Source organism: Barbus barbus (genome assembly GCF_936440315.1).
Source record: "Barbus barbus genome assembly, chromosome: 8".
Classification (NCBI taxonomy): Eukaryota; Metazoa; Chordata; class Actinopteri; order Cypriniformes; family Cyprinidae; genus Barbus; species Barbus barbus.
In genome coordinates this window covers 23,228,148-23,251,444 of record NC_136736.1, presented here as the reverse complement: position 1 = coordinate 23,251,444, position 23,297 = coordinate 23,228,148, and the positions used below count along the sequence as shown (strand labels likewise).

Sequence of the window (23,297 nt, the reverse complement as noted above, 5' to 3'; positions counted from 1 at the left end):
GAGGCAATAATGATTGGTTAATTAATAATTATATATGGTTTCATTGAATAACACTGTTAAAATACATAATGTAATACAAAATAAACAATTTATTTACATAACATATTATTACAAATGCCTGTAAAGGGTATTGTGTAATATTGACCAAACACTGACTAATTCAAATATCCACTTAATCTTTAATTTTTGGTCACCTTTTTGCTATAGAAATGCTACAGCTGCTATAATTTCTTCAACAAAGACGTTGACATCACAACCCTTACAAAAGTTAACCATGGTTTCATAGCCAGCCTAGGCAGCCATAGGTAACTGTCTAGAGCTACAATTGTATTTGTAATTTGTAAATAATATAATTTAATTACAGTGTATTTATTTATTAACTTTAATATTTTATTAAAGTTCTATTTTAACGACTATGTGTTTTTATTATTATTATTATTATTATTATTATTTTTACTTCCATAATATTTGACGGAGGAGGCACAACAATACAATTCTGCTTAGGGCACCCATTTGACCAGCAGCGGCCCTGGGTATACTACTTATAAATTTTTTAGATAGGGTAACTTGTAATCTGTAACCTATAAGATTTCCAAAGTAACCTTGTGTTGCTTTAATGGCCGAGTAATCCATTCCACGAGGTGGCGCTCGATGGTGTTCCATCACGAAACCTCACGCGCAGCAGAAGAAGTGTGCTGCTCCCGTTCCTCGCGCACATTGACAGGTAGCTAGCTCACATCTCTCTTTCCTTGCTACAGACTTTACATTAAACCTCATCTCACTGAAATGAACCACCACAGCCATAAAGGCGCATTAAGCAGAGTCGAGCCTGCAGATTTGGTTGAGCAGTTTATAGTTAAACAGATAAGCTAATTTAGTGAGCAGCTCAGCTAGCCGGTGTGCTAATGATAAACCGATATGAGTAAGCAATATGATAAATGAATGGTTTTATGACATGTCCACCGTTCTTCCAGTAAATACGAGATGTTTTTGTGATTATGTGATTCGTTTTATATTTTAGGTTTTCCTTTAAAATCCTGTCGCCTTTAAAAGGATATTACATGCATGTTAGATGTGTCAGTTCTCAGACATATTGCTTTTTTAGAAATTCATAATGTGTGGATCATTTGATAAGGATATGTGTATGTCATCATGTGAAACATGACGATGCATAAAACTGATATGGCACTGTCAAGTCATTCGGGGCTCCAATGGTCATGAAAAACATTGGCATATAAGGGGATTTTAAAATTGAGATTAATGCAGTCTTAAAAGTCATGGTTTCAATTGTGAATGTATTTTTAATGAATCTTTCTTCTGAGTCGGTTCAGTCGAACTGATTTACACAGATTGGTTTGATAAACAACTGAGATGCTGGTCCTGTGTTTCTTGTGAGCAGGTCAGGTTAATGTAGGAATACTGTAGATTATTTTGTCAGAAGGGTCTTACAAGTATCATGCCTGACATGCTAAGGAAGTTTGCATCTGTAAACTCTGAATGCCTCGGATTGTGTTTCTCTGGTCTGCTGTCATCAGCAGTGAATAGATGCTCTTTATCTCTCCTACAGAATCTTACAGAGGAACGCCTGGACACCCCCTCTCCCCCTCCCACTATGGCCGACTCCATGGATATAGATGACTCTCTGTACAGGTACACTGTAAATACTGAAGCTAAAATACTTTTAGGCTTACCTTTCTGTCATGTACAGAGTCTGATTAGTTAAGAATCAGATGTAATCCACCGTTCCTGTTCTGAACTCTGTGTGTGTGTGTGTGTGTGTGCGTGCGCAGTCGGCAGCGGTATGTGCTGGGGGACAGTGCTATGCAGCAGATGGCCCAGTCTGCTGTGTTTCTCAGTGGAATGGGACCTCTTGGAGTGGAAATAGGTACACCACTTTTATCATATTCATATTTGTAATTCATTGTTTTGCCATTCACTTGCTTTTACAATCTCTTTATAAATGGCTAATGGTTATAGAAAATATATAATTTCTAGTATATCTCATAATCTGAGATGTCAATGATTTACGTATGTGTATTTGCTTCAGTCTTTCCTTCAGTAAGCTATTTGCTTCCCTATCCTATGAGTTATAAATTCAATACCTTGTGCATCATCTACAGCAGGGGTCCCCAAACTTTTTTCTGCGAGGGCCACATAATTTTTCCTTGCTTTAATGGGGGGCCGGGTTGGTTTATAGCAGAAAATGACATGGGCTGGAGAGACTACTAGTATTATTGTGGAGATTTTATTATGATTTTAATTGTATTTATTATGCCTCCTAATGCTAGAATAGTTTATTATTTTGTCATGCACCGTTATTGCATGCCTTTTGATGTTAGGGAGGGCAGCATAGAATTCAATGAGATTATTGGGCTTAAATGCGTCTTTCAGAACATCACAGTTCCGTAACTCGTGCTTTTGCACTTGTCCCACAAGCAGTGCTAGTTTCACCTCAAATGCTTTTATGTGGGAATACATGCAACATATTAGTTTCCCCTTGCCTTGGAGCTGCAAGTTGAGGCCGTTCAACTTTTGTCACATCTGTTAAAAAGGCGAGGTCCCCATTTCCATTCTGCGTCGATCAGTTCTGGGACAGTTTTGCCCTTTGTCAGAAGAAAGGTGTTGATTTTGGGTAGCAGCTTGTAAAAACGCCTCAAAACTGCTTCGGCTTAACCATCGGACTTCAGTATGGTAAAGCACATCTCCGTGAGCAGATTCTAGCTCGGCGTGAAAGGCTTGGAACTTAAGTCCGTTTGCTCTGATGAAGTTTACACATGACACCACCACCTTCATGACCGATTCCCACTTCAGAACTTTGCAGCAGAGGGCTTGCTGGTGAATCAGGCAGTGGACTTGTAACGGGGGGCTGAGACCCTTTTCCTCTTATTTCTTTATTCATGCGTCCTATAAGCCCCCTTGACGCGCCAACCATACTAGGAGCCCCGTCGGTAGTGATGCTGGCCAGCTTAGACCAGTCTAGACCCAGCTCTCCCATCATTTGGCACACTTTACCAAAAATATCCTCCCCTGTCGTAGTGCCTTTTAGACTTTGTAGGGCTGCCAGCTCCTCGGACACTTCAAAGTTTGAGCTAACTAAAGAAAAATTAGCAGCTGTGCCGTGTCCTGCACGTCATTGCTCTCATCCAGTGCTAATGCAAATAATTCAAATTCTTTCACTTTCTCCTACAGCTGGGCGTATACATTATCCCCCATTTCTTCAATTCGTCTGGTGAATACGTGCTGACAGACTCACCGCATTTAAGATGTCTTTGTTTTATCAGGGCACACCTCCTCCGCAACAGCATTCATACATTTCTTGACAAACTCACCGTCACTGAATGGCCTACCGCTGGTTGAAATCAGTTTAGCTACCTGAACGCTAGCTCGAACGGATGACTGGTTCAATTGGGTTTGGTGTACAAACATATTCTGCTGAGCTGATAGTACACTTTTTAGCTTCGACACTTTGTTTGCTCTCATTTTGCCTTGCAAGCTGGCATATTATTCTCAGACACTGTTTCTTGAAAGATGAGACAAACAGCCACTTCTTTGCACTGAACAAAAAATTAAATATCCTACATTCTGAATCAACCTTTCTCTTTCCCAACCGTTTTTTTTTTTCTCGTCTCTTTTAATTTTCTCGCTGGCTCGCGCGCGTTACCTGTTCGATCGCGATGGCACGCTACGTTGAACGTATTTTTGTTGGTATGTGAATTTTAAAATTAATTAGGCTACGTTAATAACTAAGGGAAATTTTGATTTGAAAGCCAACCTTTATTATCAAATACAGACATGATATAAGTGAAACCTATATTTAAAATTACATTTTAAAATGACAAAATATGTCTCTGGCATTGTTCAGCGGGCTTGTCCAAATGTGGGGGCGGGCCGAAGTTTGGGGACCCCTGATCTACAGTCTTGATTGAATCACCACACCACCAAGTTCTAATCAAAAATCTCATATGTTGTGCAGCAAAAAACATTGTACTGGCAGGAGTGAAGGTAAGATAAATATTTAGATATGATTTTCTTCTGTTTTTTTCTATATACACATTTAATGGAATTAATATTTGAATTTTATTGTCATAAAATATCATGGCTGAATTGGTTACAATACAATATTATTGTTATAATACAAGATTTTTATTATCTTTGAAGTCTCTTATGCTCACCAAGGCTGCTGATGTTTGATACAAATACAGTAAAAACAGTAATATTATGAAATATTATAATTTGAAATCAGTTTTCTATTTGTAGTCTAACATCTGTAATTTTATTTAATTATATTTTTTAAATGCATGTTTTCTCTAACATGTTTTAACATTATTTTGTAAATGTCACTTTTGATCAATTTAATGCAACATTTCTGAATAAAAATATTAATTTCTCTGACAAAAAACAAAACAAACAAAAAAACTTACTGACCCCACACTTTTTAATGGTGTAGAATAGATTGTTCATTTTGAACTCTTATTATATATAGTATATTGTGAACTCATTTTCTATTGTTATAGGAGACTTGGAATATGTGTTATGAGATTTTGCACACGTGTGTTTGTAGGCTGTCACTCTTCATGACTGTAAGCAGTGTGAAGTTTGGGATCTTGGCACCAACTTCTTCATCAGAGAGGAGGATGTGCATAGCCAGAAGAAAAGGTGAACTGTGCTTACTTTTGTTACAAACGGACTGAATTTATTCTCTTATTGTTCCTAGAACAAATTAACTAAATTGTGACTCTATATACCTTAAGGGTATAGACTCTATATACCTTAGGATCCTACATGTGTCTCTGTGGTCTTATCGTACTCTTTATTTCTGTAAAGATGTGCAATAATCACAATGATTTTCTTTTTCTATTAGGGTGGAGGCTGTCCGTTCTCGAGTGGCTGAGTTAAACCCATATGTCCAGGTCAGTGTGTCCACTGATGTCCTGGATGAAAGCACTGACCTCAGCTTCCTAAAGAGATACCAGGTTGGTCTCCACTAACGACAGCAAATATATTTATATATATTTAAATATTTCTAACTTCATTCCAATCAGATTACTATTATTATTTATATTATTTTGTATGTTCATATCATACTTAATGCCTCTATTCTTGTGTTTATCTCTTTAGTGTGTAGTGTTAACAGAAACAAAGCTGAGTTTACAGCAACGAATCAACCATTTCTGCCACTCCCAACAGCCTCCTATTAAGGTACAGACATTCCTAGGCATATTACATAGATATTACTCCCTGTTTGGATGATTTAAAATACATTTTTGGTGCAGTTCATTGGCTGTGATGTGTTTGGGATCTGCTCGCGAGTATTCTGCGATTTTGGGGAGGCGTTTGAGGTATCAGACCCTACAGGAGAAGAACCAAAAGAGCTCTTCATCCAAAACATCACCCAGGTAATGAGAGCGCTGAACTGTTGAACCGTCACATTTCTTTAGGCATTTGATGCTTTTTTTTGGTCACATTTAGTCTGAATGCTGAACCTGCTCAGTTCTGTGATTTTGGGTTGTTTTTTAACTTCTGGTTTTGCATCCAATCACAGGGGAATCCTGGTGTAGTGATGTGTATGGACAGCCGAACACATGGCCTCCAGACCGGGCAGAGTGTGTGTTTTAAAGAGATCAATGGCATGATTGAACTCAATGGTACCACTCGCCAAGTTACAGGTATAAACACAAACTCTACAGTGATCATGCATAGTGATGTTCTCTACTCATATATTTAACTGTGTTTGTGTATTTAGTTCTGTCTCCATACAGTTTTGCGATTGATGATACCTCATCATTCCAGCCATATGCTCATGGAGGAGTCTTCCGCCTGGTCAAGACCCCCAAAACCTTCAACTTTGTACGTTAACACCACTTTCAGTTGGTTTGTTTAATATTGGTGGAGTATAATGATTAACTCTTTCCTCTATGCTCTGTGTAGGAGATGATGGAGCAGCAGTTATGTGACCCTCGACTCCTTACTCCAGACTTTAGTAAACCAGAGGTCAGAAAGACAGACTCTTTAAATGCTGAAGTCCATTTATTATTATTGACATGAAAATCAGACATTTTGTCTTAATAAATGTGTGTTTATCCAATCAGGTCCCTCTGCAGCTCCATACAATCATGTTAGCTTTGGATGCTTTCCTGGAACAGCATGCTAGACTCCCCAACATTGGGTAATTTCATCTTCAATTTTTTCATCTTTTAGGCAGTGTCTCTCAAGCCTAGTGAGCTGCTTAACCAACAGCAGATCACTATGTTTTAAATAGGTTTATCCTACATTAGAAATAGCATGAGGGTTTATTTCTATTAGTGATGCACCAAAATGACAACCAAAAGAGTTTTGGATGGCCAAAATCATTGACTGGAACAGTGCTTCTCAAATGATGTTTTTGACTATGTCAGTGTCTGTTTCGTACACACAGCATGACTAAGTAGTAAGACCACATGAAAGCCGTTTTATTTTTTGATAAATTAAATTTTTTAAATTTTTTCCATTCATTTTTTTTTTCTGTAATTTTTTTTCCCAAGATCATTTTTTTTTATTACATTTTAATAATTGAAAGCATGTCTAATTATTTAAAACCGTGAAACATATACAATTTAAGAGCAATGCATTAACAAACTTTTAACTGAAATTACATTTTAGAGCCCTATGAAATCTAAAAATTGTGTGTATATAGAGATTATAGATTTGATCAAATGAAATTTGTTTATCTGGGAGATGGCTCAAATTATTTATCACCTGTGAACATAACACCCTGAACAGCATACTCAATTACCCAGTTGAATTACCCAATTTAATGACCATAACTTTATTAATTTTTGGCTAAATGAAAACTTTAATTTCTCTTTCAGTAAAAATTTCATTTCGGTGCATCATTAGTTTCTATTTACACAGCATTTTGCTGAATAGTCCTGCCCACTGTGAAATTGTAATGGTTTAATGAAAATTTTAATGAGGGCTTCTTATAACTGTACTTAAATGTAACGTCAAATATTGAGTGTGGACAGCCGAATCCTCTTTCATTTCTCTCTCTCTCTCTCTCTGATTGTGATTGACATGGATAATTCAAATTGTGATGGATTATTTTCCTTTGCTTTGTGTAGTTGTTTGCAGGATGCTGAGCTGCTCCTGAAGTTCACAGAGGAGATCAGCAGGACACTTAAAAACAAAGTCAGTTTTGTACACTCATTTACATAGTCGCTTCCTGTTGTGCACATCTTCAAACTTCCGTCTTTTAATTGAAATGTGTTTGTTATCAGGTATGCATAAATCAGGAGCTGGTGAGGTGCGTGTCGCGCTGTGCAAGGGGATGTCTCTCTCCTCTAGCCGCAGCGGTGGGTGGTATCGCTAGTCAGGAGGTTTTAAAGGCTCTCACTGGAAAGTTTTCCCCTCTTCAACAATGGGTAAGTCAAAGCTCAGATGTTTTGTCTTTCATGTACGTTACCATTCAAGGGTTTGGGGTCTATAAGATTTTTTAAATGTTAAATACTCACCAGTGCTGCATTTGACCAAAAATATGGAAAATATATATAATTGTATATATTAGTATATGTATATTATAAAAATAATATATTTTTTTAAATGAATTTAGTATATTTTGAAATATAAAGCCATGAAGTGATTCTAATGTGCTATCTTTGGTGCTTAAGAAACATTTCTTATTATAAATGCCTAATGTTTTTGTGAAAACCATGATACAGGATTCCTTAATCAATAGAAGGTTCAAAAGAGAAGCATTTATTTATTTCATATAAAAAGAGTAACAATTTAAGTCTTTCCTGTCACTTGTGAACAATTCAAAGGAAGTTTTAATTGCTTTCAAAAAAAGTCTTACTGAACCTAAACTTTTGAATGTTAGTGTTTTTATGACTTTGATCTGAAGAGATGGTATTTATTCTTTGTTAAATATTTGTTTATACAGTTTTATCTCGATGCGGTAGAGGTGGTTCAGCCCCTCCAATGTCTTCCTGCTGAGGAATTTGCCCCAAGGTGAGCGTGACGCCAAGTACTGAGCTCCTCTTTTGACCTTGATATCTCTCTTTTGACCTTCCTCACCTACAAACATCAACATTTTTAGTTCATAAATTCTTAAAAGAATAATTCACCCAAAAATGCAAATTCTGTCATTTACTCTTGTTAAGATGTTGTAATTTCTTGAAATTAGTGGTTCTCAACCAGGAGGCCTCAGCTAACTTCCAAGAGGCCCTCAAAATGATTAAAAATAAGATAAAGCAAGCATTAAAAAGAACTGAAACAACTACAAATCAAGATTGATTTATTTATTTATTTTTATTAAAACTCAGTAACTCGGCTTCTTTCTTCAAGAAATATGTTTCCACTGGAAATATGTGTTGGCCTAATTTTAAGTGTCATTTCTAGACCTGTAAAAGTAATATTTAATATCTTATACCTCTGTGGGGATTTTTATAATGAATAATATACTTTTTTCTTGTTATGCCAACCAAGCTCTATAAACAATTTGTGAGAATCTAAGAATTGTGAGAAAAAAGTATTTTAATAAATTTGTATCCAATATTTACAATGGGGCCTTGTAGTCAAAGTTGAGCATCACTGCTTTAAATGTTTATTTTGATGTGTGTTTGTAGGGGTGACCGGTACGATGCATTGAGGGCTTGTATTGGAGAGTCAATGTGTTTGAAACTGCACAAGTTTCGAGTTTTTATGGTGAGTCAAAAGTACAGTTGATACAGTAGAACATGAACCAAAATTTAATTTTAAAATGGTTTGAAGAGTTAGTTTTTCATACAGCAAAACTTGAAGCAGATAAAATGTGTGATTTGATAACATAGTATATATTTTTTGTATAGATGTGTTGTGCTGATTCTTAATATGTGAATGTAGGTGGGCTGTGGTGCTATTGGCTGTGAGATGCTAAAGAATTTGGCACTTCTGGGTGTTGGATTGAGCAGATGTTCGGGAGAGGTAGGGGGGTATACATCATGACAACTTCTTTTTTTTTTTTTTTTTCATCCTCACAATTCTTAAAATCCAATTTTTGTTTTTTAGATATGCATTACTGATCCAGATTTGATTGAGAAATCCAACCTCAATAGGCAGTTTCTTTTCAGACCTCAGCATATACAGGTATATTTTTAATTAGATAGTTCTTCACTCTTCTTCATTCATGAATTATTAATCTGATGAGATGGATTTTCTCTCACTTTTTGTCTATTTCCTCTCTCTGTAGAAGCCAAAGAGCACTACAGCAGCAGCAGCTACATTAGAAATAAACCCAGAGATGCAAATAGATGCTCATCTGAATAAAGTATTTCCTGCTACAGAGGATATTTATAGTGATGCTTTCTTCTCCCATCTCAACCTGGTGGTCACCGCACTGGACAACGTGGAGGCACGGAGATATGTGGATAGGTAATTCATGATTAACAGCAGAAATAATTGTTTTTAAGTGCATTACATGTGGGCTTCATTGCAAATTCTTCAGTGGTTGTTTTGTGAACTTGCAGCCGGAGTGTATCCAATCAGAAAGCTCTGTTAGACTCTGGTACCATGGGTACGAAAGGACACACTGAGATCATCATCCCATTCCTCACTGAGTCCTACAACAGCCATGTGAGTGTGTATGTTTATGCATGTGCTTATATAGGCTGTGTACCAGTTTACACATCTATTGTCCATGGTTTTTTTTTCTCAACTGTGATTGTGTTTCTTAGAGAGACCCACCGGAGGAGGAGATTCCGTTTTGCACTCTTAAATCTTTTCCTGCTGTTATTGAACACACCATACAGTGGGCCAGAGACAAGGTTGGGATTTTATTTCATTTCATTTTATAGAATCACTGTATCCATTACTGCTGTCATTACCATCATATTTATTTTGGAGAATAGTTTTTCTCAAGTTTTATTTGATTATCAATCAAATGAGACGTGACATGAGATCAAATATTTGCCAAGGCAAGAGTGTGATATTTTGAAGTTAATAAATGCATTATGTAATTTTATTTTATTATTTTAGATTTTTTTGCAAGTAGCTTTTATTACATGTTTTTACCAAACTGGTTAGCATTTTGATTCAGAAACCATTTGATTCAGGTTATTTTGTAAGTTTGCAGCTATTTTGAATTTTATTGAGTTCTAGCTGCCTTGCTGTGTTTTTCCAAATTTTTCTCCAGAAAGCTAAAAATGTCATTATCATCACACACAATATAGAAAATACACCATCACAAATACCAAATATCCGTTTAAATGCTAATCAGGGACATGATCTTTATTTCAGAACATATGATACATGTTTTAATCTATACATAGTTTGAAGAAGTTTCAGTTTCAAGAAGTTGTAAGAAGTAGCTCTAATGGAAGAATATCTCATTAACTCTCCTTTGTGAATCATTTGCACTCTGGATGTCTCACTCCTCCATTTCTGTGTGTGTTTGTTCAGCATAGTGGGTAATATATAGATTTTATTTAACAAATAATAATAACAGTTGCTCTGTGGCAGCATCTTTATGTTACGTCAACTGTTACCACAAACAGCCAAGGTATGAATTTTATGACCACTTACAGTAAACTCCATTTTATTCAGACTGCCCATCTAAAAAGGGTGCCAAGTTTTTCTCCACTCAGGAGAAATTGATTTATTAATAAAACAGAAAAGGTCACAAAAGACCAAGAAGTCTTAGTTTGAGGTTTGACTGTTTCTAATACTTAGAGATGTTGTGAGGGTTTTGATTAGTGATCTTGTTTTTGTTTTGTATAGTTTGAAAGTGCTTTCTCTCATAAACCCTCCATGTACAACATGTTCTGGCAGAGTCATTCATCAGCTCAGGGTGTGTTACAGGTAAGGACATATTACTACACGCTTATCTAAACACTAATTGACCCTTATTGGTGTTCCCCAAGCCTTGTTAGGATTCTAATTTCAATGCTTGTGTGTGCAGAGGATGATGGCCGGGGAGAGTATGGAAGGATCATTTCAGGTCATTAAGTTGCTGAGTCAGAGACCCACTCATTGGAATCACTGTCTAGCTCTCGCTCGACTCAAGTTTGACAAGTACTTCAAAAGAAAGGTACTGGAAGTGTTGTGCATAAATCTTTAGTAATTATATAGTAATTGTCTTGTAGTAATGACCACTATAATTTTAACCCTTCAAAAGTATAGTGATAATATTTGTAAATGCTTTATAATATACTAATACATTCCCCATTAAAATAAAGTGTTTTTTTTTTATGTTGGAATATGTTTACAGTATGACATTTTTATTTGAATATTTCAGGCATTACAACTACTGCACTCATTTCCACTGGACACACGGCTAAAAGACGGCAGTAAGTCTCATGCTTGACTCACTCATGCAGAGGTGCTGTATTAAAAGCCAACAGAGCTTCGTCTTGGCTCAGCTGAAGTGTTTTTCCTCTGTTTTCAGGCCTGTTCTGGCAGTCTCCCAAACGGCCGCCTTCTCCCATAGAGTTTGACCTCAATGACCCACTGTGAGTATCTGAGTAAATATTCTGTTGGTAGAATTCAAAGAATTCTAAAAATGTCTTTCTCCCCCATCAGGCATTTCAGTTTTGTTGTCAGCGCAGCTCGCCTTTTTGCTGACAATTATAATATCCCATATTCAGAAGAGGTAAAAAGAATATTTAACACGTCAATCTGGGTCTGTTTCTTTTTTTTTACCTGTGTGCTACCTGAATACAATTTTTGAATAATTTTTTAATGTTTTGTTGTTGCTGAATAATTCTTAGAAACTTTCCTGTGAGGCTGTTTCAAGTGTTTTAGCTGAAGTGGAGGTTCCTGAATACAGACCAGCTGAAAAGGTATCTGTTCTTTCCCTACTCATGTATTTAGTACTCAGCAACCAATGAAAATGTATAAATTTAACAACATAATTTTGAGTTGTATGTGAAATATGCAACTGTACAGTGTTGTTTTTCATCATATACATTTTGTTACTTTTTTTTTGCATAACTATACACAATGCAGAGTTTTCCAAACTGAGTTGATGAGAATGTAAATGTAAAATTTAAATAATTGTAGCATAATAAACAATATTATGAAATAAAGAGGGTATTTTAAGAGAATATTTGAGGTTGTTTGGCTGACAAAAACAGTGTAGGAATCTCTGCAAATAGAATTGCAGTATTATTGTATCATGACCAGAATATTTCAAATCTTACCACTAGGATTCCTGTCCTTAAGAGCCAAAAAATACCATTTGATGCATTTGTTCATAGACCAATGATTAATAAACTTCATAGACCAATTATTAATAAACTAGCCAGACACTAGTGGTGCTGAAATTGCAGACTTTTTCTTTAAGAAAGGGAAGATTACTATTAGTGCTGTCAAATGATTAATCGCATCCAAAATGAATGTTTTTGTTTACATTATATATGTATGTGTGCTGTGTATATTTTTGTATATATAAATACACACATGCATGTGTATATATATTTCACAAAAATTTGGTTTATATATTAAATATATTTATTTACAATATAAATTATATGAATATATAAATAGACATCTAAATATATACTGTATGTGTGTGTATTTATATATGCATAATAAATACACACAACACACTTATATTATGCAAACAAAAACTTTTATTTTGTATGCGATTAATCGTTTGACAGCACTAATTTACTAAGTGTTTGTTTGTGTTTTAGCATATAGAGACCGATGAGATGGTTAAGAAGCCTGATCAGCAGAAAATGACAGTGAGCAGTGAAGAGGAGAGAGAAGCAATCTCACAGCTACAGGAGGCCATCAACTCTAACTTTGTAACACCAGGTGTGTTGATACGCATTCACATTCACTCATACAGAACACTTAACAGCTGTATGAGTTAAACTGTCTAACCTTTTTCATACACTGGTTTTCTTTCTTCTTTCGTATTTAGAGAGGCTACGCATGACTCCGCTTTTCTTTGAAAAGGATGACGACACAAATGGACATATGGATTTCGTAGCATCAGCGTCAGCTCTGCGAGCTCAAATGTACGCCATTGAGGCCGCAGACAGACTACAAACCAAACGAATTGCGGGTAAAATCATCCCTGCTATCGCCACATCTACAGCTGCTGTTGCAGGACTGGTGAGAGAAACAATCCTATTCAGAAGAGAAATCGTTTTCTATGATCATTCCTATTGTTTTCAGTCCATCGCTTTGTTTTTATGATCGTCTTATTATTCATTCTCTTTAGGTGTCATTGGAGTTGATTAAAGTGGCTGGTGGTTATGGATTTGAGTTATTTAAAAACTGTTTCTTCAACCTGGCCATTCCAGTCATGGTGCTCACAGAAACAGCTCAGGTCAAGAGAACCCAGATCAGGTAACAGCAACACTCGTGCACGGATTGGCACTTGTGAAAATGAAGATGAAGAATAATTTGATCCTTTTGTTTTGACCAGAGATGATATCTCCTTTTCTATCTGGGACCGTTGGACTATCTTTGGTCACGAGGACTTTACCTTGTCTGATTTCATGAGCGCAGTAAGGGTGTGTAGCATTTGAGCTTGCAGATCAATAATGTGAAGGGCGCTTTAGCCTTCAGAGACCAACTGCACTAAAAATTACTTTTTGAAAGTAGGTAACACCCAGATATAGATTAAAACAGCTGCTCATTCTCTGAAATGTATAATGGCAGCAAGTTAGGAAGAGAAATATTTCAAATTTGAATCGATCAAATTTAGGTGTCTTTTAAGCGTTTGAACCACACTTTTTCATTTTTTTTTTTTCATTTTCATAAGTTTGTTTTATTTCACTATTTGTACTGTATTTTTGCTTTTTAAAACATTTAAGTCTTACCTACCCCAACATTTTAAACGGTAATGTACCTGAAAAGGTTTTTTTCTTTTCTTTTTTTTTAAACCAGTGGCTTCCTAAAAAAACATTTAAGATATGTTAAAAATACATCAATAATGCTTGGGTCTCTGATGGTTAATGATCTGTTATTTTAGCATTTTTTTAAGAATGAATGAATGAATTCACATTACATAGTAATGTGCTTTATGCTTAATTTCAGGAGGAGTATGGAATTGAGCCTACCATGGTTGTTCACGGAGTGAAAATGCTTTATGTGCCGGTTATGCCAGGCCATAACAAGAGACTCAAGCAGACGTAAGGCCCAGCAGTAAAATAACCTAGTCTTTTAAAGCTGAAGTGTGTAATTTCTCTGTGATTGCAAAAATAATGACACGCTTCGGCTTTAATACAAAATTGCTTTGTGGCTCTCTCAATGCATTTCCATGACAATACCCTTTTTCTCTTCTTACAGAATGCATAAACTGATTAAACCCTCAGCAGGCAGGAAGTATGTTGATCTTACCGTATCATTTGCCCCTGGGGTGGATGACGATGAAGACCTGCCCGGTCCCCCAGTGCGCTATCACTTCAGTCGAGAAAGCAAGAGCGGCGAGAAGGCCTGACTGACGCACATACTCACTCTCTCTCCCCTCTCTTGCCCTGTGGACCACAAGTGGAGTAGCACTTAATCTGACTCATTGTACATAGTGAATTTTTGTTTTCTACTGGTTTATTATTTTATTGCACAGCATTGTCTGTGCAGATGCCTTAAGATAATTATATTGTGCTTCAATGTGACAATAATAATGATTATAATATTAATACAAAAAGAAAGTGTTTACACGACTTCCCCAGGGCTTATTATTGTAGGTTAGTCTCTTAGACTGGGAGAGGACTTGGTAAAAGTCAACAGAGGGCTTGTAAGAGACGAACATTCGTCATGAATCAGCAGTAATTTATTTGCACACGTTTTGGGAGGATATTGCGGAAACGTAAGTCACTGTAAGCAACATAAATGCCAAAGATTTTGCATTTGGTCATCACAAATGGTTTCCTCTGAATGTGGATGTAGGGTCCTTCATGATCTTAGCTTTTGGTAAAGAACGTTGCATTGTAAAGTTACATCTACTCTTGCAGTTCAAAATGCATTCTCAGTAGTGCCACTAGGGGGGCACTATAGTTAACAGTATCCTTCTACCCATCTGCTACTATTAACTGCTTGATGTGCTGAGATTCATGAGTGACAAGGCTTAAAGGATGAGACCGTGATATAGGCATCATCCCACATGTGAAGGTATGTTCATATCACCAAGTCTAACCTGCATGCTGACATCAAAAACAGGCTTTTCACAAGTTCCACGCTGCATTTGCAGTCTTGCTGATGTCCTTGACTCATCCTAAAGTGTCCTTCAGGCAATTGGCTGTTGGTAAGCACATATTTGGTTAGCAGTAGTGACCAGAAATGACATACTCTCACACACAACCTGACCCAATACTAAGCTTTGAGTTTACAGTGGACACGTTGGAATGCACACTGAGCAGGAAAAACACAGAAAAGGTTTCTAGTTTGATCCCTTTAAAATGGCAAAGATTTAGTTGCACAGAATTCCCTCTCATGATGTCCAGCATTTACAGTTTATAGGAAAATTATATCTAAAGGAGCTAAACCAGTGATTGGAAAATATGATGTTATTGTGATTACAGTATTCAACAAAGTCCAATAAAATTTTAGTCAAAATGCATTTACCTTTTTTCTCCCCTTATTTGTTCAAACAAGAATGCAGTTTGTGGTAGTGTGCGGAAAGTATATAATATAATGTATAAACTACTATTCAAAAGTTTGGGGTTAGTAAGATTTATTTTTAAAAGAAATTAATAGTTTTAGTCAGCAAAGATGTGTTAAATTAACACAAAAATATTTATAGAAGATTATTTCAAATAAAACCGTTTCCTGGGGGGGAAATCTATCACAAAATTTAGCTTTGCCATGCAGGAATAAATTGCATTATAAAGTATATTAATAGAAAACAGTTTTAAGTATTTTTTAAATATGACTGTTTTTACTGCATCTTTAATAAATACAGCCTTGATGAGCGTAAGACAAACATTTATACCAACCTTACACTTTTGAATGGTATTGTATATTTCAGCTAAACAATGCTGATACGCTCTTTTTTATGTTTCATATTGTGCATACTGATTGGTCATATAACCCCACGTTTACAATACGTTTATGCTACTTTGTGACTGGAAGCTTTAAAGTGAAACTGCATCTATGGAAGTTCACAAATGACTTTGCTTCATGGCTCTGCTCTCTATAGAACACATGAAACAACTCGCCTGTGCCTTTTCTTGGCACGGGTGCTGCTTTGAGGAGTGGAGTTTGACCTCTGGGTCACTTGGGACAGCATGTCTGAGCGTGTGCTTTCAGGACACATGCCTTCTGTTGTTTCATGCAACCACTTCAACAAACTCTCTTAGACTGGATGGATTAAATATACTGACTTAATAGAAAAGGTGTGTTTCATAACATTTAAACTGATTTAAAAGATACATTTTCGAGTGTAAATCACATGTCCTAATTCAGACAGAGGAGGAGGCCACAGGAATTCAATTTACCCTGGAGTGTCAAATGAACTGCCTGCTGCAGTCTGTTGGGTCAGAGTTCACACCAAAAGTCTGCACCCTCCCCCTATCTCTCACACACACAGTCAAAGACATTTATGAGCACAGATGGTTAATGGCTGTCTTGTTTAACATGAATAGCTACAAGCTTCCCGTTCTCCTCCTGTGCCGCCTTCTCCCAATGAAGATGATGTAACAGTATAATATAACAGTCTAGACACTGGACAGCTGCTAGCCCCTGAACTCATTAAAGTAAGGTTATGGGATCTTTTCTGAAATCCATTCATTAATTAGTAAGACCTAATTTAAACGAAGATCCTATTACCTTTATAGGATCCTTATTTAATTGCAGTTTACTAAGTACACACAAAGTTTTTTTTACCTGCACTATTAAACTATCTTTCAAAAAGAAAAATCTTTCTGAGTGCATGTTGACATACTATTTATTATCAGATTTGAATTATTATTTCTGGCAGTTTCTGTTTGCAGCGGTACATTTGCTCCAGTTTATTCCTCCCTTAAATTGTTTAAGGCTCTCTCTCTCTCTCTCTCTCTCTCTCTCTCTCTCTCCAAACTTTCCGTCACGCTCTCTCTTCTCTTCGGGAATGTGTTTCCTGTGGTCCGCTGGCTGATTGGTCCGCTGTCTTCCGGGGAGACACGGATTGGAAGGGAGGAGAGTAGTGATGGGAAGTCCGACTCGTTTAAGTGAATCGGTTCTTTCGAACAGTTTGTCAATGAGCCGATTAATAACAATTCACTGGTTCTTTTATCTGACATCTCGGCACGACATATTATTTGCTATATATGTGCAATAATAGGCTATATTGTTTCAGTAAACTATAAACTTGCAAAGTTTAATGACAGCAACAGCTCCTCTTGTGATCACTTAGAAAAAAACATATTATAAACAATATTTTGGAATTGTGTTTTGGATTGAGCGTTCTAATTTTGATAAAAAGAATTTAACCCCACTATATTGGCCATAAATTTGTGTTTTGTGGTGACTTTGAAAAGCATTTAGAGCATTATCATATGAAGATTACATATATTATTTTCTTACTATGCCTTGCAAAAAAACATAAAATAAAATCATAAATGTACATTTATTTAAAAAAAGGAAAATGAAAAAGAAATGTGTTGGTGTATATTTGAATTATTCAAAGAACTACAGCCTTGCTAATCGGTCCGACCAATTCATTCAAAAGATCCGACTCAAATGAACATCGCTAGAGGAGAATAGACGAGAGAGGTGAAGCAGAAAAAAAGGAGGAGAACGGGAGAGGGTGCTGACATCTGAGGTGAGTGATGTACTATGTCAAAATATTTAACCTGGACATAAGAGCAGCTGATTTATGATTCGAGATGATTCAATTCCTGCCGTTTGCCACTTTTGTTGGTAATGAGTTTGAAAGGTTGGAAATATGAAGTTGACGTGCTTCGCCCAAACAGAGATAGCAGAAGACTAATAGACGCGATCTGACTAACTGTTTCGAATATGATCGTTACATTAATCGAACGCTTCAGCTTTGCTACAGTAACAAACACGCTATCGCTTGATACATAGTAGCGGTTTTGACGCGTATTTGGTGCTGTTATATCATATCCATTATAAACGGGGGTCGCAGCCCTCCTGAATTTCGCTTGACTTAACCGCTCACTGTGTGCTTCGCTGTTGATCCTTCAGTTTTACTATTAATGTCACTTAAACATTAGGATGTATATAGTATTTAATAAGAGCCATTTGGGACGTTTAACGTTATTTCTCCGCGGTTATTTTGACGCGCCTCACGTCGCAGGTCTATGGCAGGCTCCGGCCCCCTGTTCAAGGCCAGGCCAATGGAAAAGTCAAAGCAGATGGAATCTATAGTCTCTCATACAGGGCTGAGGCAAACGCGCTTGTTTGTTTATGTTAAAGCACCAGCATGTGCGCTTGAAAGAATCGTTAGTATTTTGTTAGTAGCCTGTGTGTGCTGTAGGTGCGCGTCGCGTCGCAGTGGCGAGACTCGTCCTGTTTCACGACGCTGCGGCAGGCACAGACATCTCCAAGAGCAGACATGTTCTCTATAAAAACCATTTCACAGTCTCCGCTCCTTCCAGCCGTGTGCAGAACTACAATAGCCAATTATACTGTAGAAATATTTCACAGTAAGGCGTTTGCGATCACTAGCTGTCCTATAATTCAAGGGCTGAAATGTAGAAGGTGCAACATTGAGGGCAGCTTTGGGAATTGTTGTTACTTCAAAGCTGGTTGCTGCATTTCTGGGAAGCAATGCTATTGCCAGATGAAATTGTAGTGGTGGTTGTTTGTTTATGATCTTGTAAGTGTGTTTGTAAACTATAAGCGGTCATTTCCACTGAGTTGCATCCCTGGGTCTTCCACTGTAATCCACTAGAGATGTGGGGTGTGATTGCTTCATGGGTTTGACTTTCCTCTCATTGCTGCACTGTTTATAAGCTCTAGAGTTGTGCATGAATAGAAATATTATTAACAATCTGATTTAGAAATGTATAAAAATGAATAGGCTTACTAGTAATACATTAATATTAATAATATATACAACAGTTAGGCCCCAGTGAAAATGTTGTAGGCTATCTTTCAAATTTAAAGGGATAGTTCACCCAAAAATAAAACTTCTATATTTATTTAGGCTACATTATTTATTTGTTCATCTTTAGAATTAATCTTTTAATCTTCAAATTTTTCAGAAAGTACATAAAGACATTGTAACAGTCATATAAAATATGAATTGAGCAATTTAATCCAACTCCTCTGAAGAGACACAATCATGTTATATGATTAAGTTTTTAGTTTAGGTTGTTATTTACATATAAACATTGATGAACGTGCATACTTTAAACACAAGAAACAATAAGGTTTGAACTCATGTGTTAAGTCAATGTTTATACAGGTACATCTCAAAAAATTAGAATATCATGAAGAAGTTCTTGTAACTTATTAAGTTTTTTGTTTTAATTTTGATGATTAGAGCTTACAGCTCATGAAAGTCAAAAATCAGTATCTCAAAATATTAGAGTATTTACATTTGAGTCTCAATAAACGACCATCCCTACAGTATCAATTCTGGGTATCTCTTGTTCTTTGAAACCACAATAATGGAGAAGATTGCTGACTTGGCAATGATCCAGAAGACGAACATTGATGCCCTCCACAAAGTGTGTAAGTCACAGATGGTCATTACTGAAAGGCGTGGCTGTTTACAGAGTGCTGTATCAAAGCATATTAAATGCAAAGTTGACTGGAAGGAAGAAATTGGGTAGGAAAAGGTGCACAAGCAACAGGGATGACTGCAAGCTTGAGAATACTGTCAAGCAAAGCTGATTCAAACACTTGGGAGAGCCTCACAAGGAGTGGACTGAAGCTGGAGTCAGTGCATCAAGAGTCACCACGCTCAGACGTCTTCAGGAAAAGGGCTACCAAGCCACTTCTGAACCAGAGACAACGTCAGAAGCGTCTTACCTGGGCTGTGGAGAAAAAGAACTGGACTGTTGCTCAGTGGCTCAAAGTCCTCTTTTCAGATGAAAGTAAATTTTGCATTTCATTTGGAAATGGTCCCTGGAGTCTGAAGGAAGAGTGGAGAGGCACAGAATCCATGTTGCTTGAAGTCCAGTGTGAAGTTTCCACAGTCAGTGATGATTTGGGCTGCCATGCCATCTGCTGGTGTTGGTCCGCTGTGTTTTCTGAAGTCCACAGTCAACGCAGCCATCTACCAGGAAATTTTAGAGCACTTCATGCTTCCTTCTGCTGACAAGCTTTATGGAGATGCTGATTTCCTTTTCCAGCAGGACCTGGCACCTGCCCATACTGCCAAAGGTACCAAAAGCTGGTTCAATGACCATGGTGTTACTGTGCTTGATTGGCCAGAAAACTCGTCTGACCTGAACCCCATACAGAATCTATGGGGTATTGTCAAGAGGAAGGTGAGAGACACCAGAACCAACAATGCAGATGACCTGAAGGCCGCTATCAAAGCAACCTGGGCTTCCATTACACCTGAGCAGTGCCACAGGCTGATTGCCTCCATGCCACGCCGCATTGATGCAGTAATTCATGCAAAAGGAGGCCCAACCAAGCATTGAGTACATAGAAATTAACATACTTTTCAGAAGCCTGACATTCCTGTTTAAAATATCCTTTTTTTATTGATCTTATGTAATATTCTAATTTTCTTAGACACTGAATTTGGGGTTTTCATTATCTGTAAGCCATAATCATCAACATTTCAAGAAATAAAGGCTTGAAATATTTCACTCTATGTGTAATGAATCTATATAATATATGGGTTTCACTTTCTGAAATGAGTGACAAGAAATATTGACCTTTTTCACGATATTCAAATTTGTTGAGATGTACCTGTATGTGAATAAAAACCTAAATCATTATCAGTGGTTATATAAACTTTCAATGAATGGACAAAAATGATGAGAGAATAACAAAAATATATTCATATGTGTTCTGAAGATGAATGAAAGACTATTGTGTTTGGAATGACATGAAGCTAAATAAATGATAATAAAATTACTAGCTCTGGCCTGAACTAGCCCATTTATAAAAATAATATTTTGCATAATTTTGATTGGAAAAAGGCATTCAAATATAGATTTATTTTTGCACATAAAAAGAGAAAAGTATTTGAGAGAAAATGCAATTTTTTAATTTTAATTTAATTTCAGAGTTAACTTGTTAAATTAATACTTTAATTCAATGTTAATTATTAAATTATATTTTCCCAATATATTTCTTTCAGCTTTGTTTCTTGCTGCTTTCGAAAATCTTCAGAAATCATGAGATTAATAACAAATAGCCTAATAAGTATTTAATTGTTTAGGAAATAATAAAAAAAAAAAGTATGTTGAAGAACTATGATAGATATCTCTAATAGTGGATAGAAAAAATAAATACTGTCAGCTTAATACAGGATAAGTATTCTCCAGATAATAATTGCAATCATATTCTTTGGCTTTAATACCATCACAACATTAAAGCCAGTTATTTAATTTAGGAAACAACATATTGTCTTTTCTTTCTTTCAACATATTGTATGTTCTTTCAACTATTTTTTTTTTCACAGTATACATAAAAATATTTAGCTGTCATTGAATTTTAGGAAGGCGGTCAACTGCAAGGGGACTGTAATGTGAAAGTTCTTGATTTAGCCTATACGATAATCTCAGTTATTTGGTTTGTTTCTGGTTGGTTTGAATGTGTGTAGACTATATGTTCTCAGACTTTTGGACCCCACAGTAGTTGTCCCATACAAAGCTACAGTATAAAAGAATATAAAAATTGCTACTTTGTGCCATATTTGAGATAATCTAAGTCGCAAATACTGAGTGCTGGTTTTGGGACTTTGAATCATATTGCATGCATAAAAACTGTCAGCAAAATCTTAGTGCAAACCTCTTTTTCAGTGGCTCTTGTCTTTTTAAACCCCAATTCTTGATATTCTAAACTTGACTTTTATCCCTTCACTTCGTGCCTGTCTGTTGTGCAACAGCAGCTCGGTTAGTGAAAATAGTATCCTTGTTAAGGATTCAGATTTCCTTGTGCTCTGGTTGGGATAAGGTCGCTGCTTCGGGGATATGAGAGCCTTCTGGAATGTTTTGCTGAGGGCTGTTGTGGTCATAAAGTCTTATTTTCAGAGCCAGTGCTCGTCAGGATTTGTTGTATGATGCAATGTTTGTTATAACATTCATCATGGGTTATATTTTGGCCAACTATTAGCACAAAGCCATGCCATATTATCTGGGTTCTCTGTGCACGGACTGCCAGAGTATGCAGAAACATGATTTTGTTTGGGTGTAAATGTGCTTGTTGTCACAGGATATTTAGGCTGGTGGTAGTCCTACATTATTGTAGGGTAAAGAGTGATGCATATATTTAGGGTATATGGCGGCTGCCTCATTGGATGTTCATAAACTAGCATTTTTGGTAAGTGACAGCCTGAAATTGTCATATACAGGGCTTAAAGTTCTCCAGCACCATGCAAAATTAAAATATTGTCTCGTTGTCTAATATTTTGTAACAAACGATTTGTCTGAATTTTCCGGATTCAAAACAAGCTAAGCTCTGTCAACTTCCTTCGTAAATGCATTAGTGTAAACATTACTTTTGCCGATTTTACAAACAAAGGGGCAAATTATTTTCTGTTGGCACAGATGCTGTAGATAGCTTGTGTTAAACCCAGAACATTCCTTCATATGATGCAGCAGCTGCTGTCATATTTATACTGCTCGGCCTGCAAATTTCGGTTTTCACATTTATTTTTTTGGCATGGCTCAATATTTTCACTTGTATCACCACAAAAATGATCAGTTTTTTCTCCAGAAATGTATTTTAATGTGTGCAAAGGAAATCACTTTTGCTGCAGGCATTGAGCTTCAGCCTGTTGAAGTGTTCATTTATTACATTATTACAGGAACTGAATGAAGGTTGTAAACTTAAATAAGTTAGCACTATATATTTGTTTTTGTTAAGCTAAAGTAGCCGCAGGCTACTTTGAAGTAACTTAACTTTGGTCAAATTAATTAGTTTTACTTGCCCCACCACAAAATTTTTATAAGATAGGGTAAACGTACCTATAAGCTCACCAAAATCTACATTGAGACATTTTTAGTGCACAAGGTATTGGTTGCAGTACAAAAAGTTAAGTAAAAATAAAATATTAAATTTTATTTTAAATGACAAAAGCATTTCAATTAAGAGATACATCATTCCATTCAAAAAGTCTGGCTGTGCTTAATGGGTACATTTTTGTACCCTTTAAGCACACCCCTGTTCCCATTAAGCCCACATCATGTTTTATTAAAAAATATTGTTTATTTTAAGGAAAATTTTGAAAGAATAATTGTAAAAATATATTTTTTTGA

General features: G+C 36.3%; 2 protein-coding genes across 5 annotated transcripts in view; both read left to right on the top strand.

The window, feature by feature from the left end:
• The first annotated feature begins 643 nt into the window (after positions 1–643).
• Positions 644–15,525, top strand: LOC306874174 (ubiquitin-like modifier-activating enzyme 6). Of its 2 annotated transcripts, none has more exons than XM_079424007.1 (33): positions 644–724; positions 1,568–1,650; positions 1,791–1,885; positions 3,974–4,002; positions 4,562–4,656; positions 4,862–4,973; positions 5,119–5,199; positions 5,274–5,396; positions 5,543–5,666; positions 5,744–5,847; positions 5,929–5,991; positions 6,090–6,166; positions 7,101–7,167; positions 7,257–7,400; positions 7,919–7,986; positions 8,604–8,682; positions 8,860–8,940; positions 9,025–9,102; positions 9,206–9,387; positions 9,483–9,588; positions 9,690–9,779; positions 10,732–10,812; positions 10,913–11,041; positions 11,249–11,300; positions 11,399–11,462; positions 11,533–11,602; positions 11,721–11,792; positions 12,648–12,771; positions 12,881–13,074; positions 13,184–13,311; positions 13,391–13,478; positions 14,005–14,099; positions 14,257–15,525. In XM_079424007.1, exons 2-33 carry the CDS (start codon positions 1,613–1,615, stop codon positions 14,405–14,407), a joined length of 3,084 nt encoding a protein of 1,027 aa, XP_079280133.1. In that variant the 5' UTR covers positions 644–724; positions 1,568–1,612; the 3' UTR covers positions 14,408–15,525. The 2 variants fall into 2 exon arrangements, with proteins under 2 accessions (XP_079280133.1, XP_079280134.1); XM_079424008.1 differs by having other exon boundaries at positions 665–724; positions 3,863–4,002.
• A 2,093-nt stretch (positions 15,526–17,618) lies between these two features.
• The window catches only part of LOC306874182 (amyloid beta precursor protein binding family B member 2-like), a 60,502-nt gene continuing 54,823 nt past the window's right edge, over positions 17,619–23,297 (top strand). For 2 of the 3 annotated variants that reach the window (XM_079424021.1, XM_079424020.1), the window contains exon 1: positions 17,619–17,707. The gene's annotated coding sequence lies outside the window, so the exon portion shown is untranslated. The remainder of the gene's footprint in view (positions 17,708–23,297) is intronic. The other variant, XM_079424022.1, reaches the window with a different exon arrangement.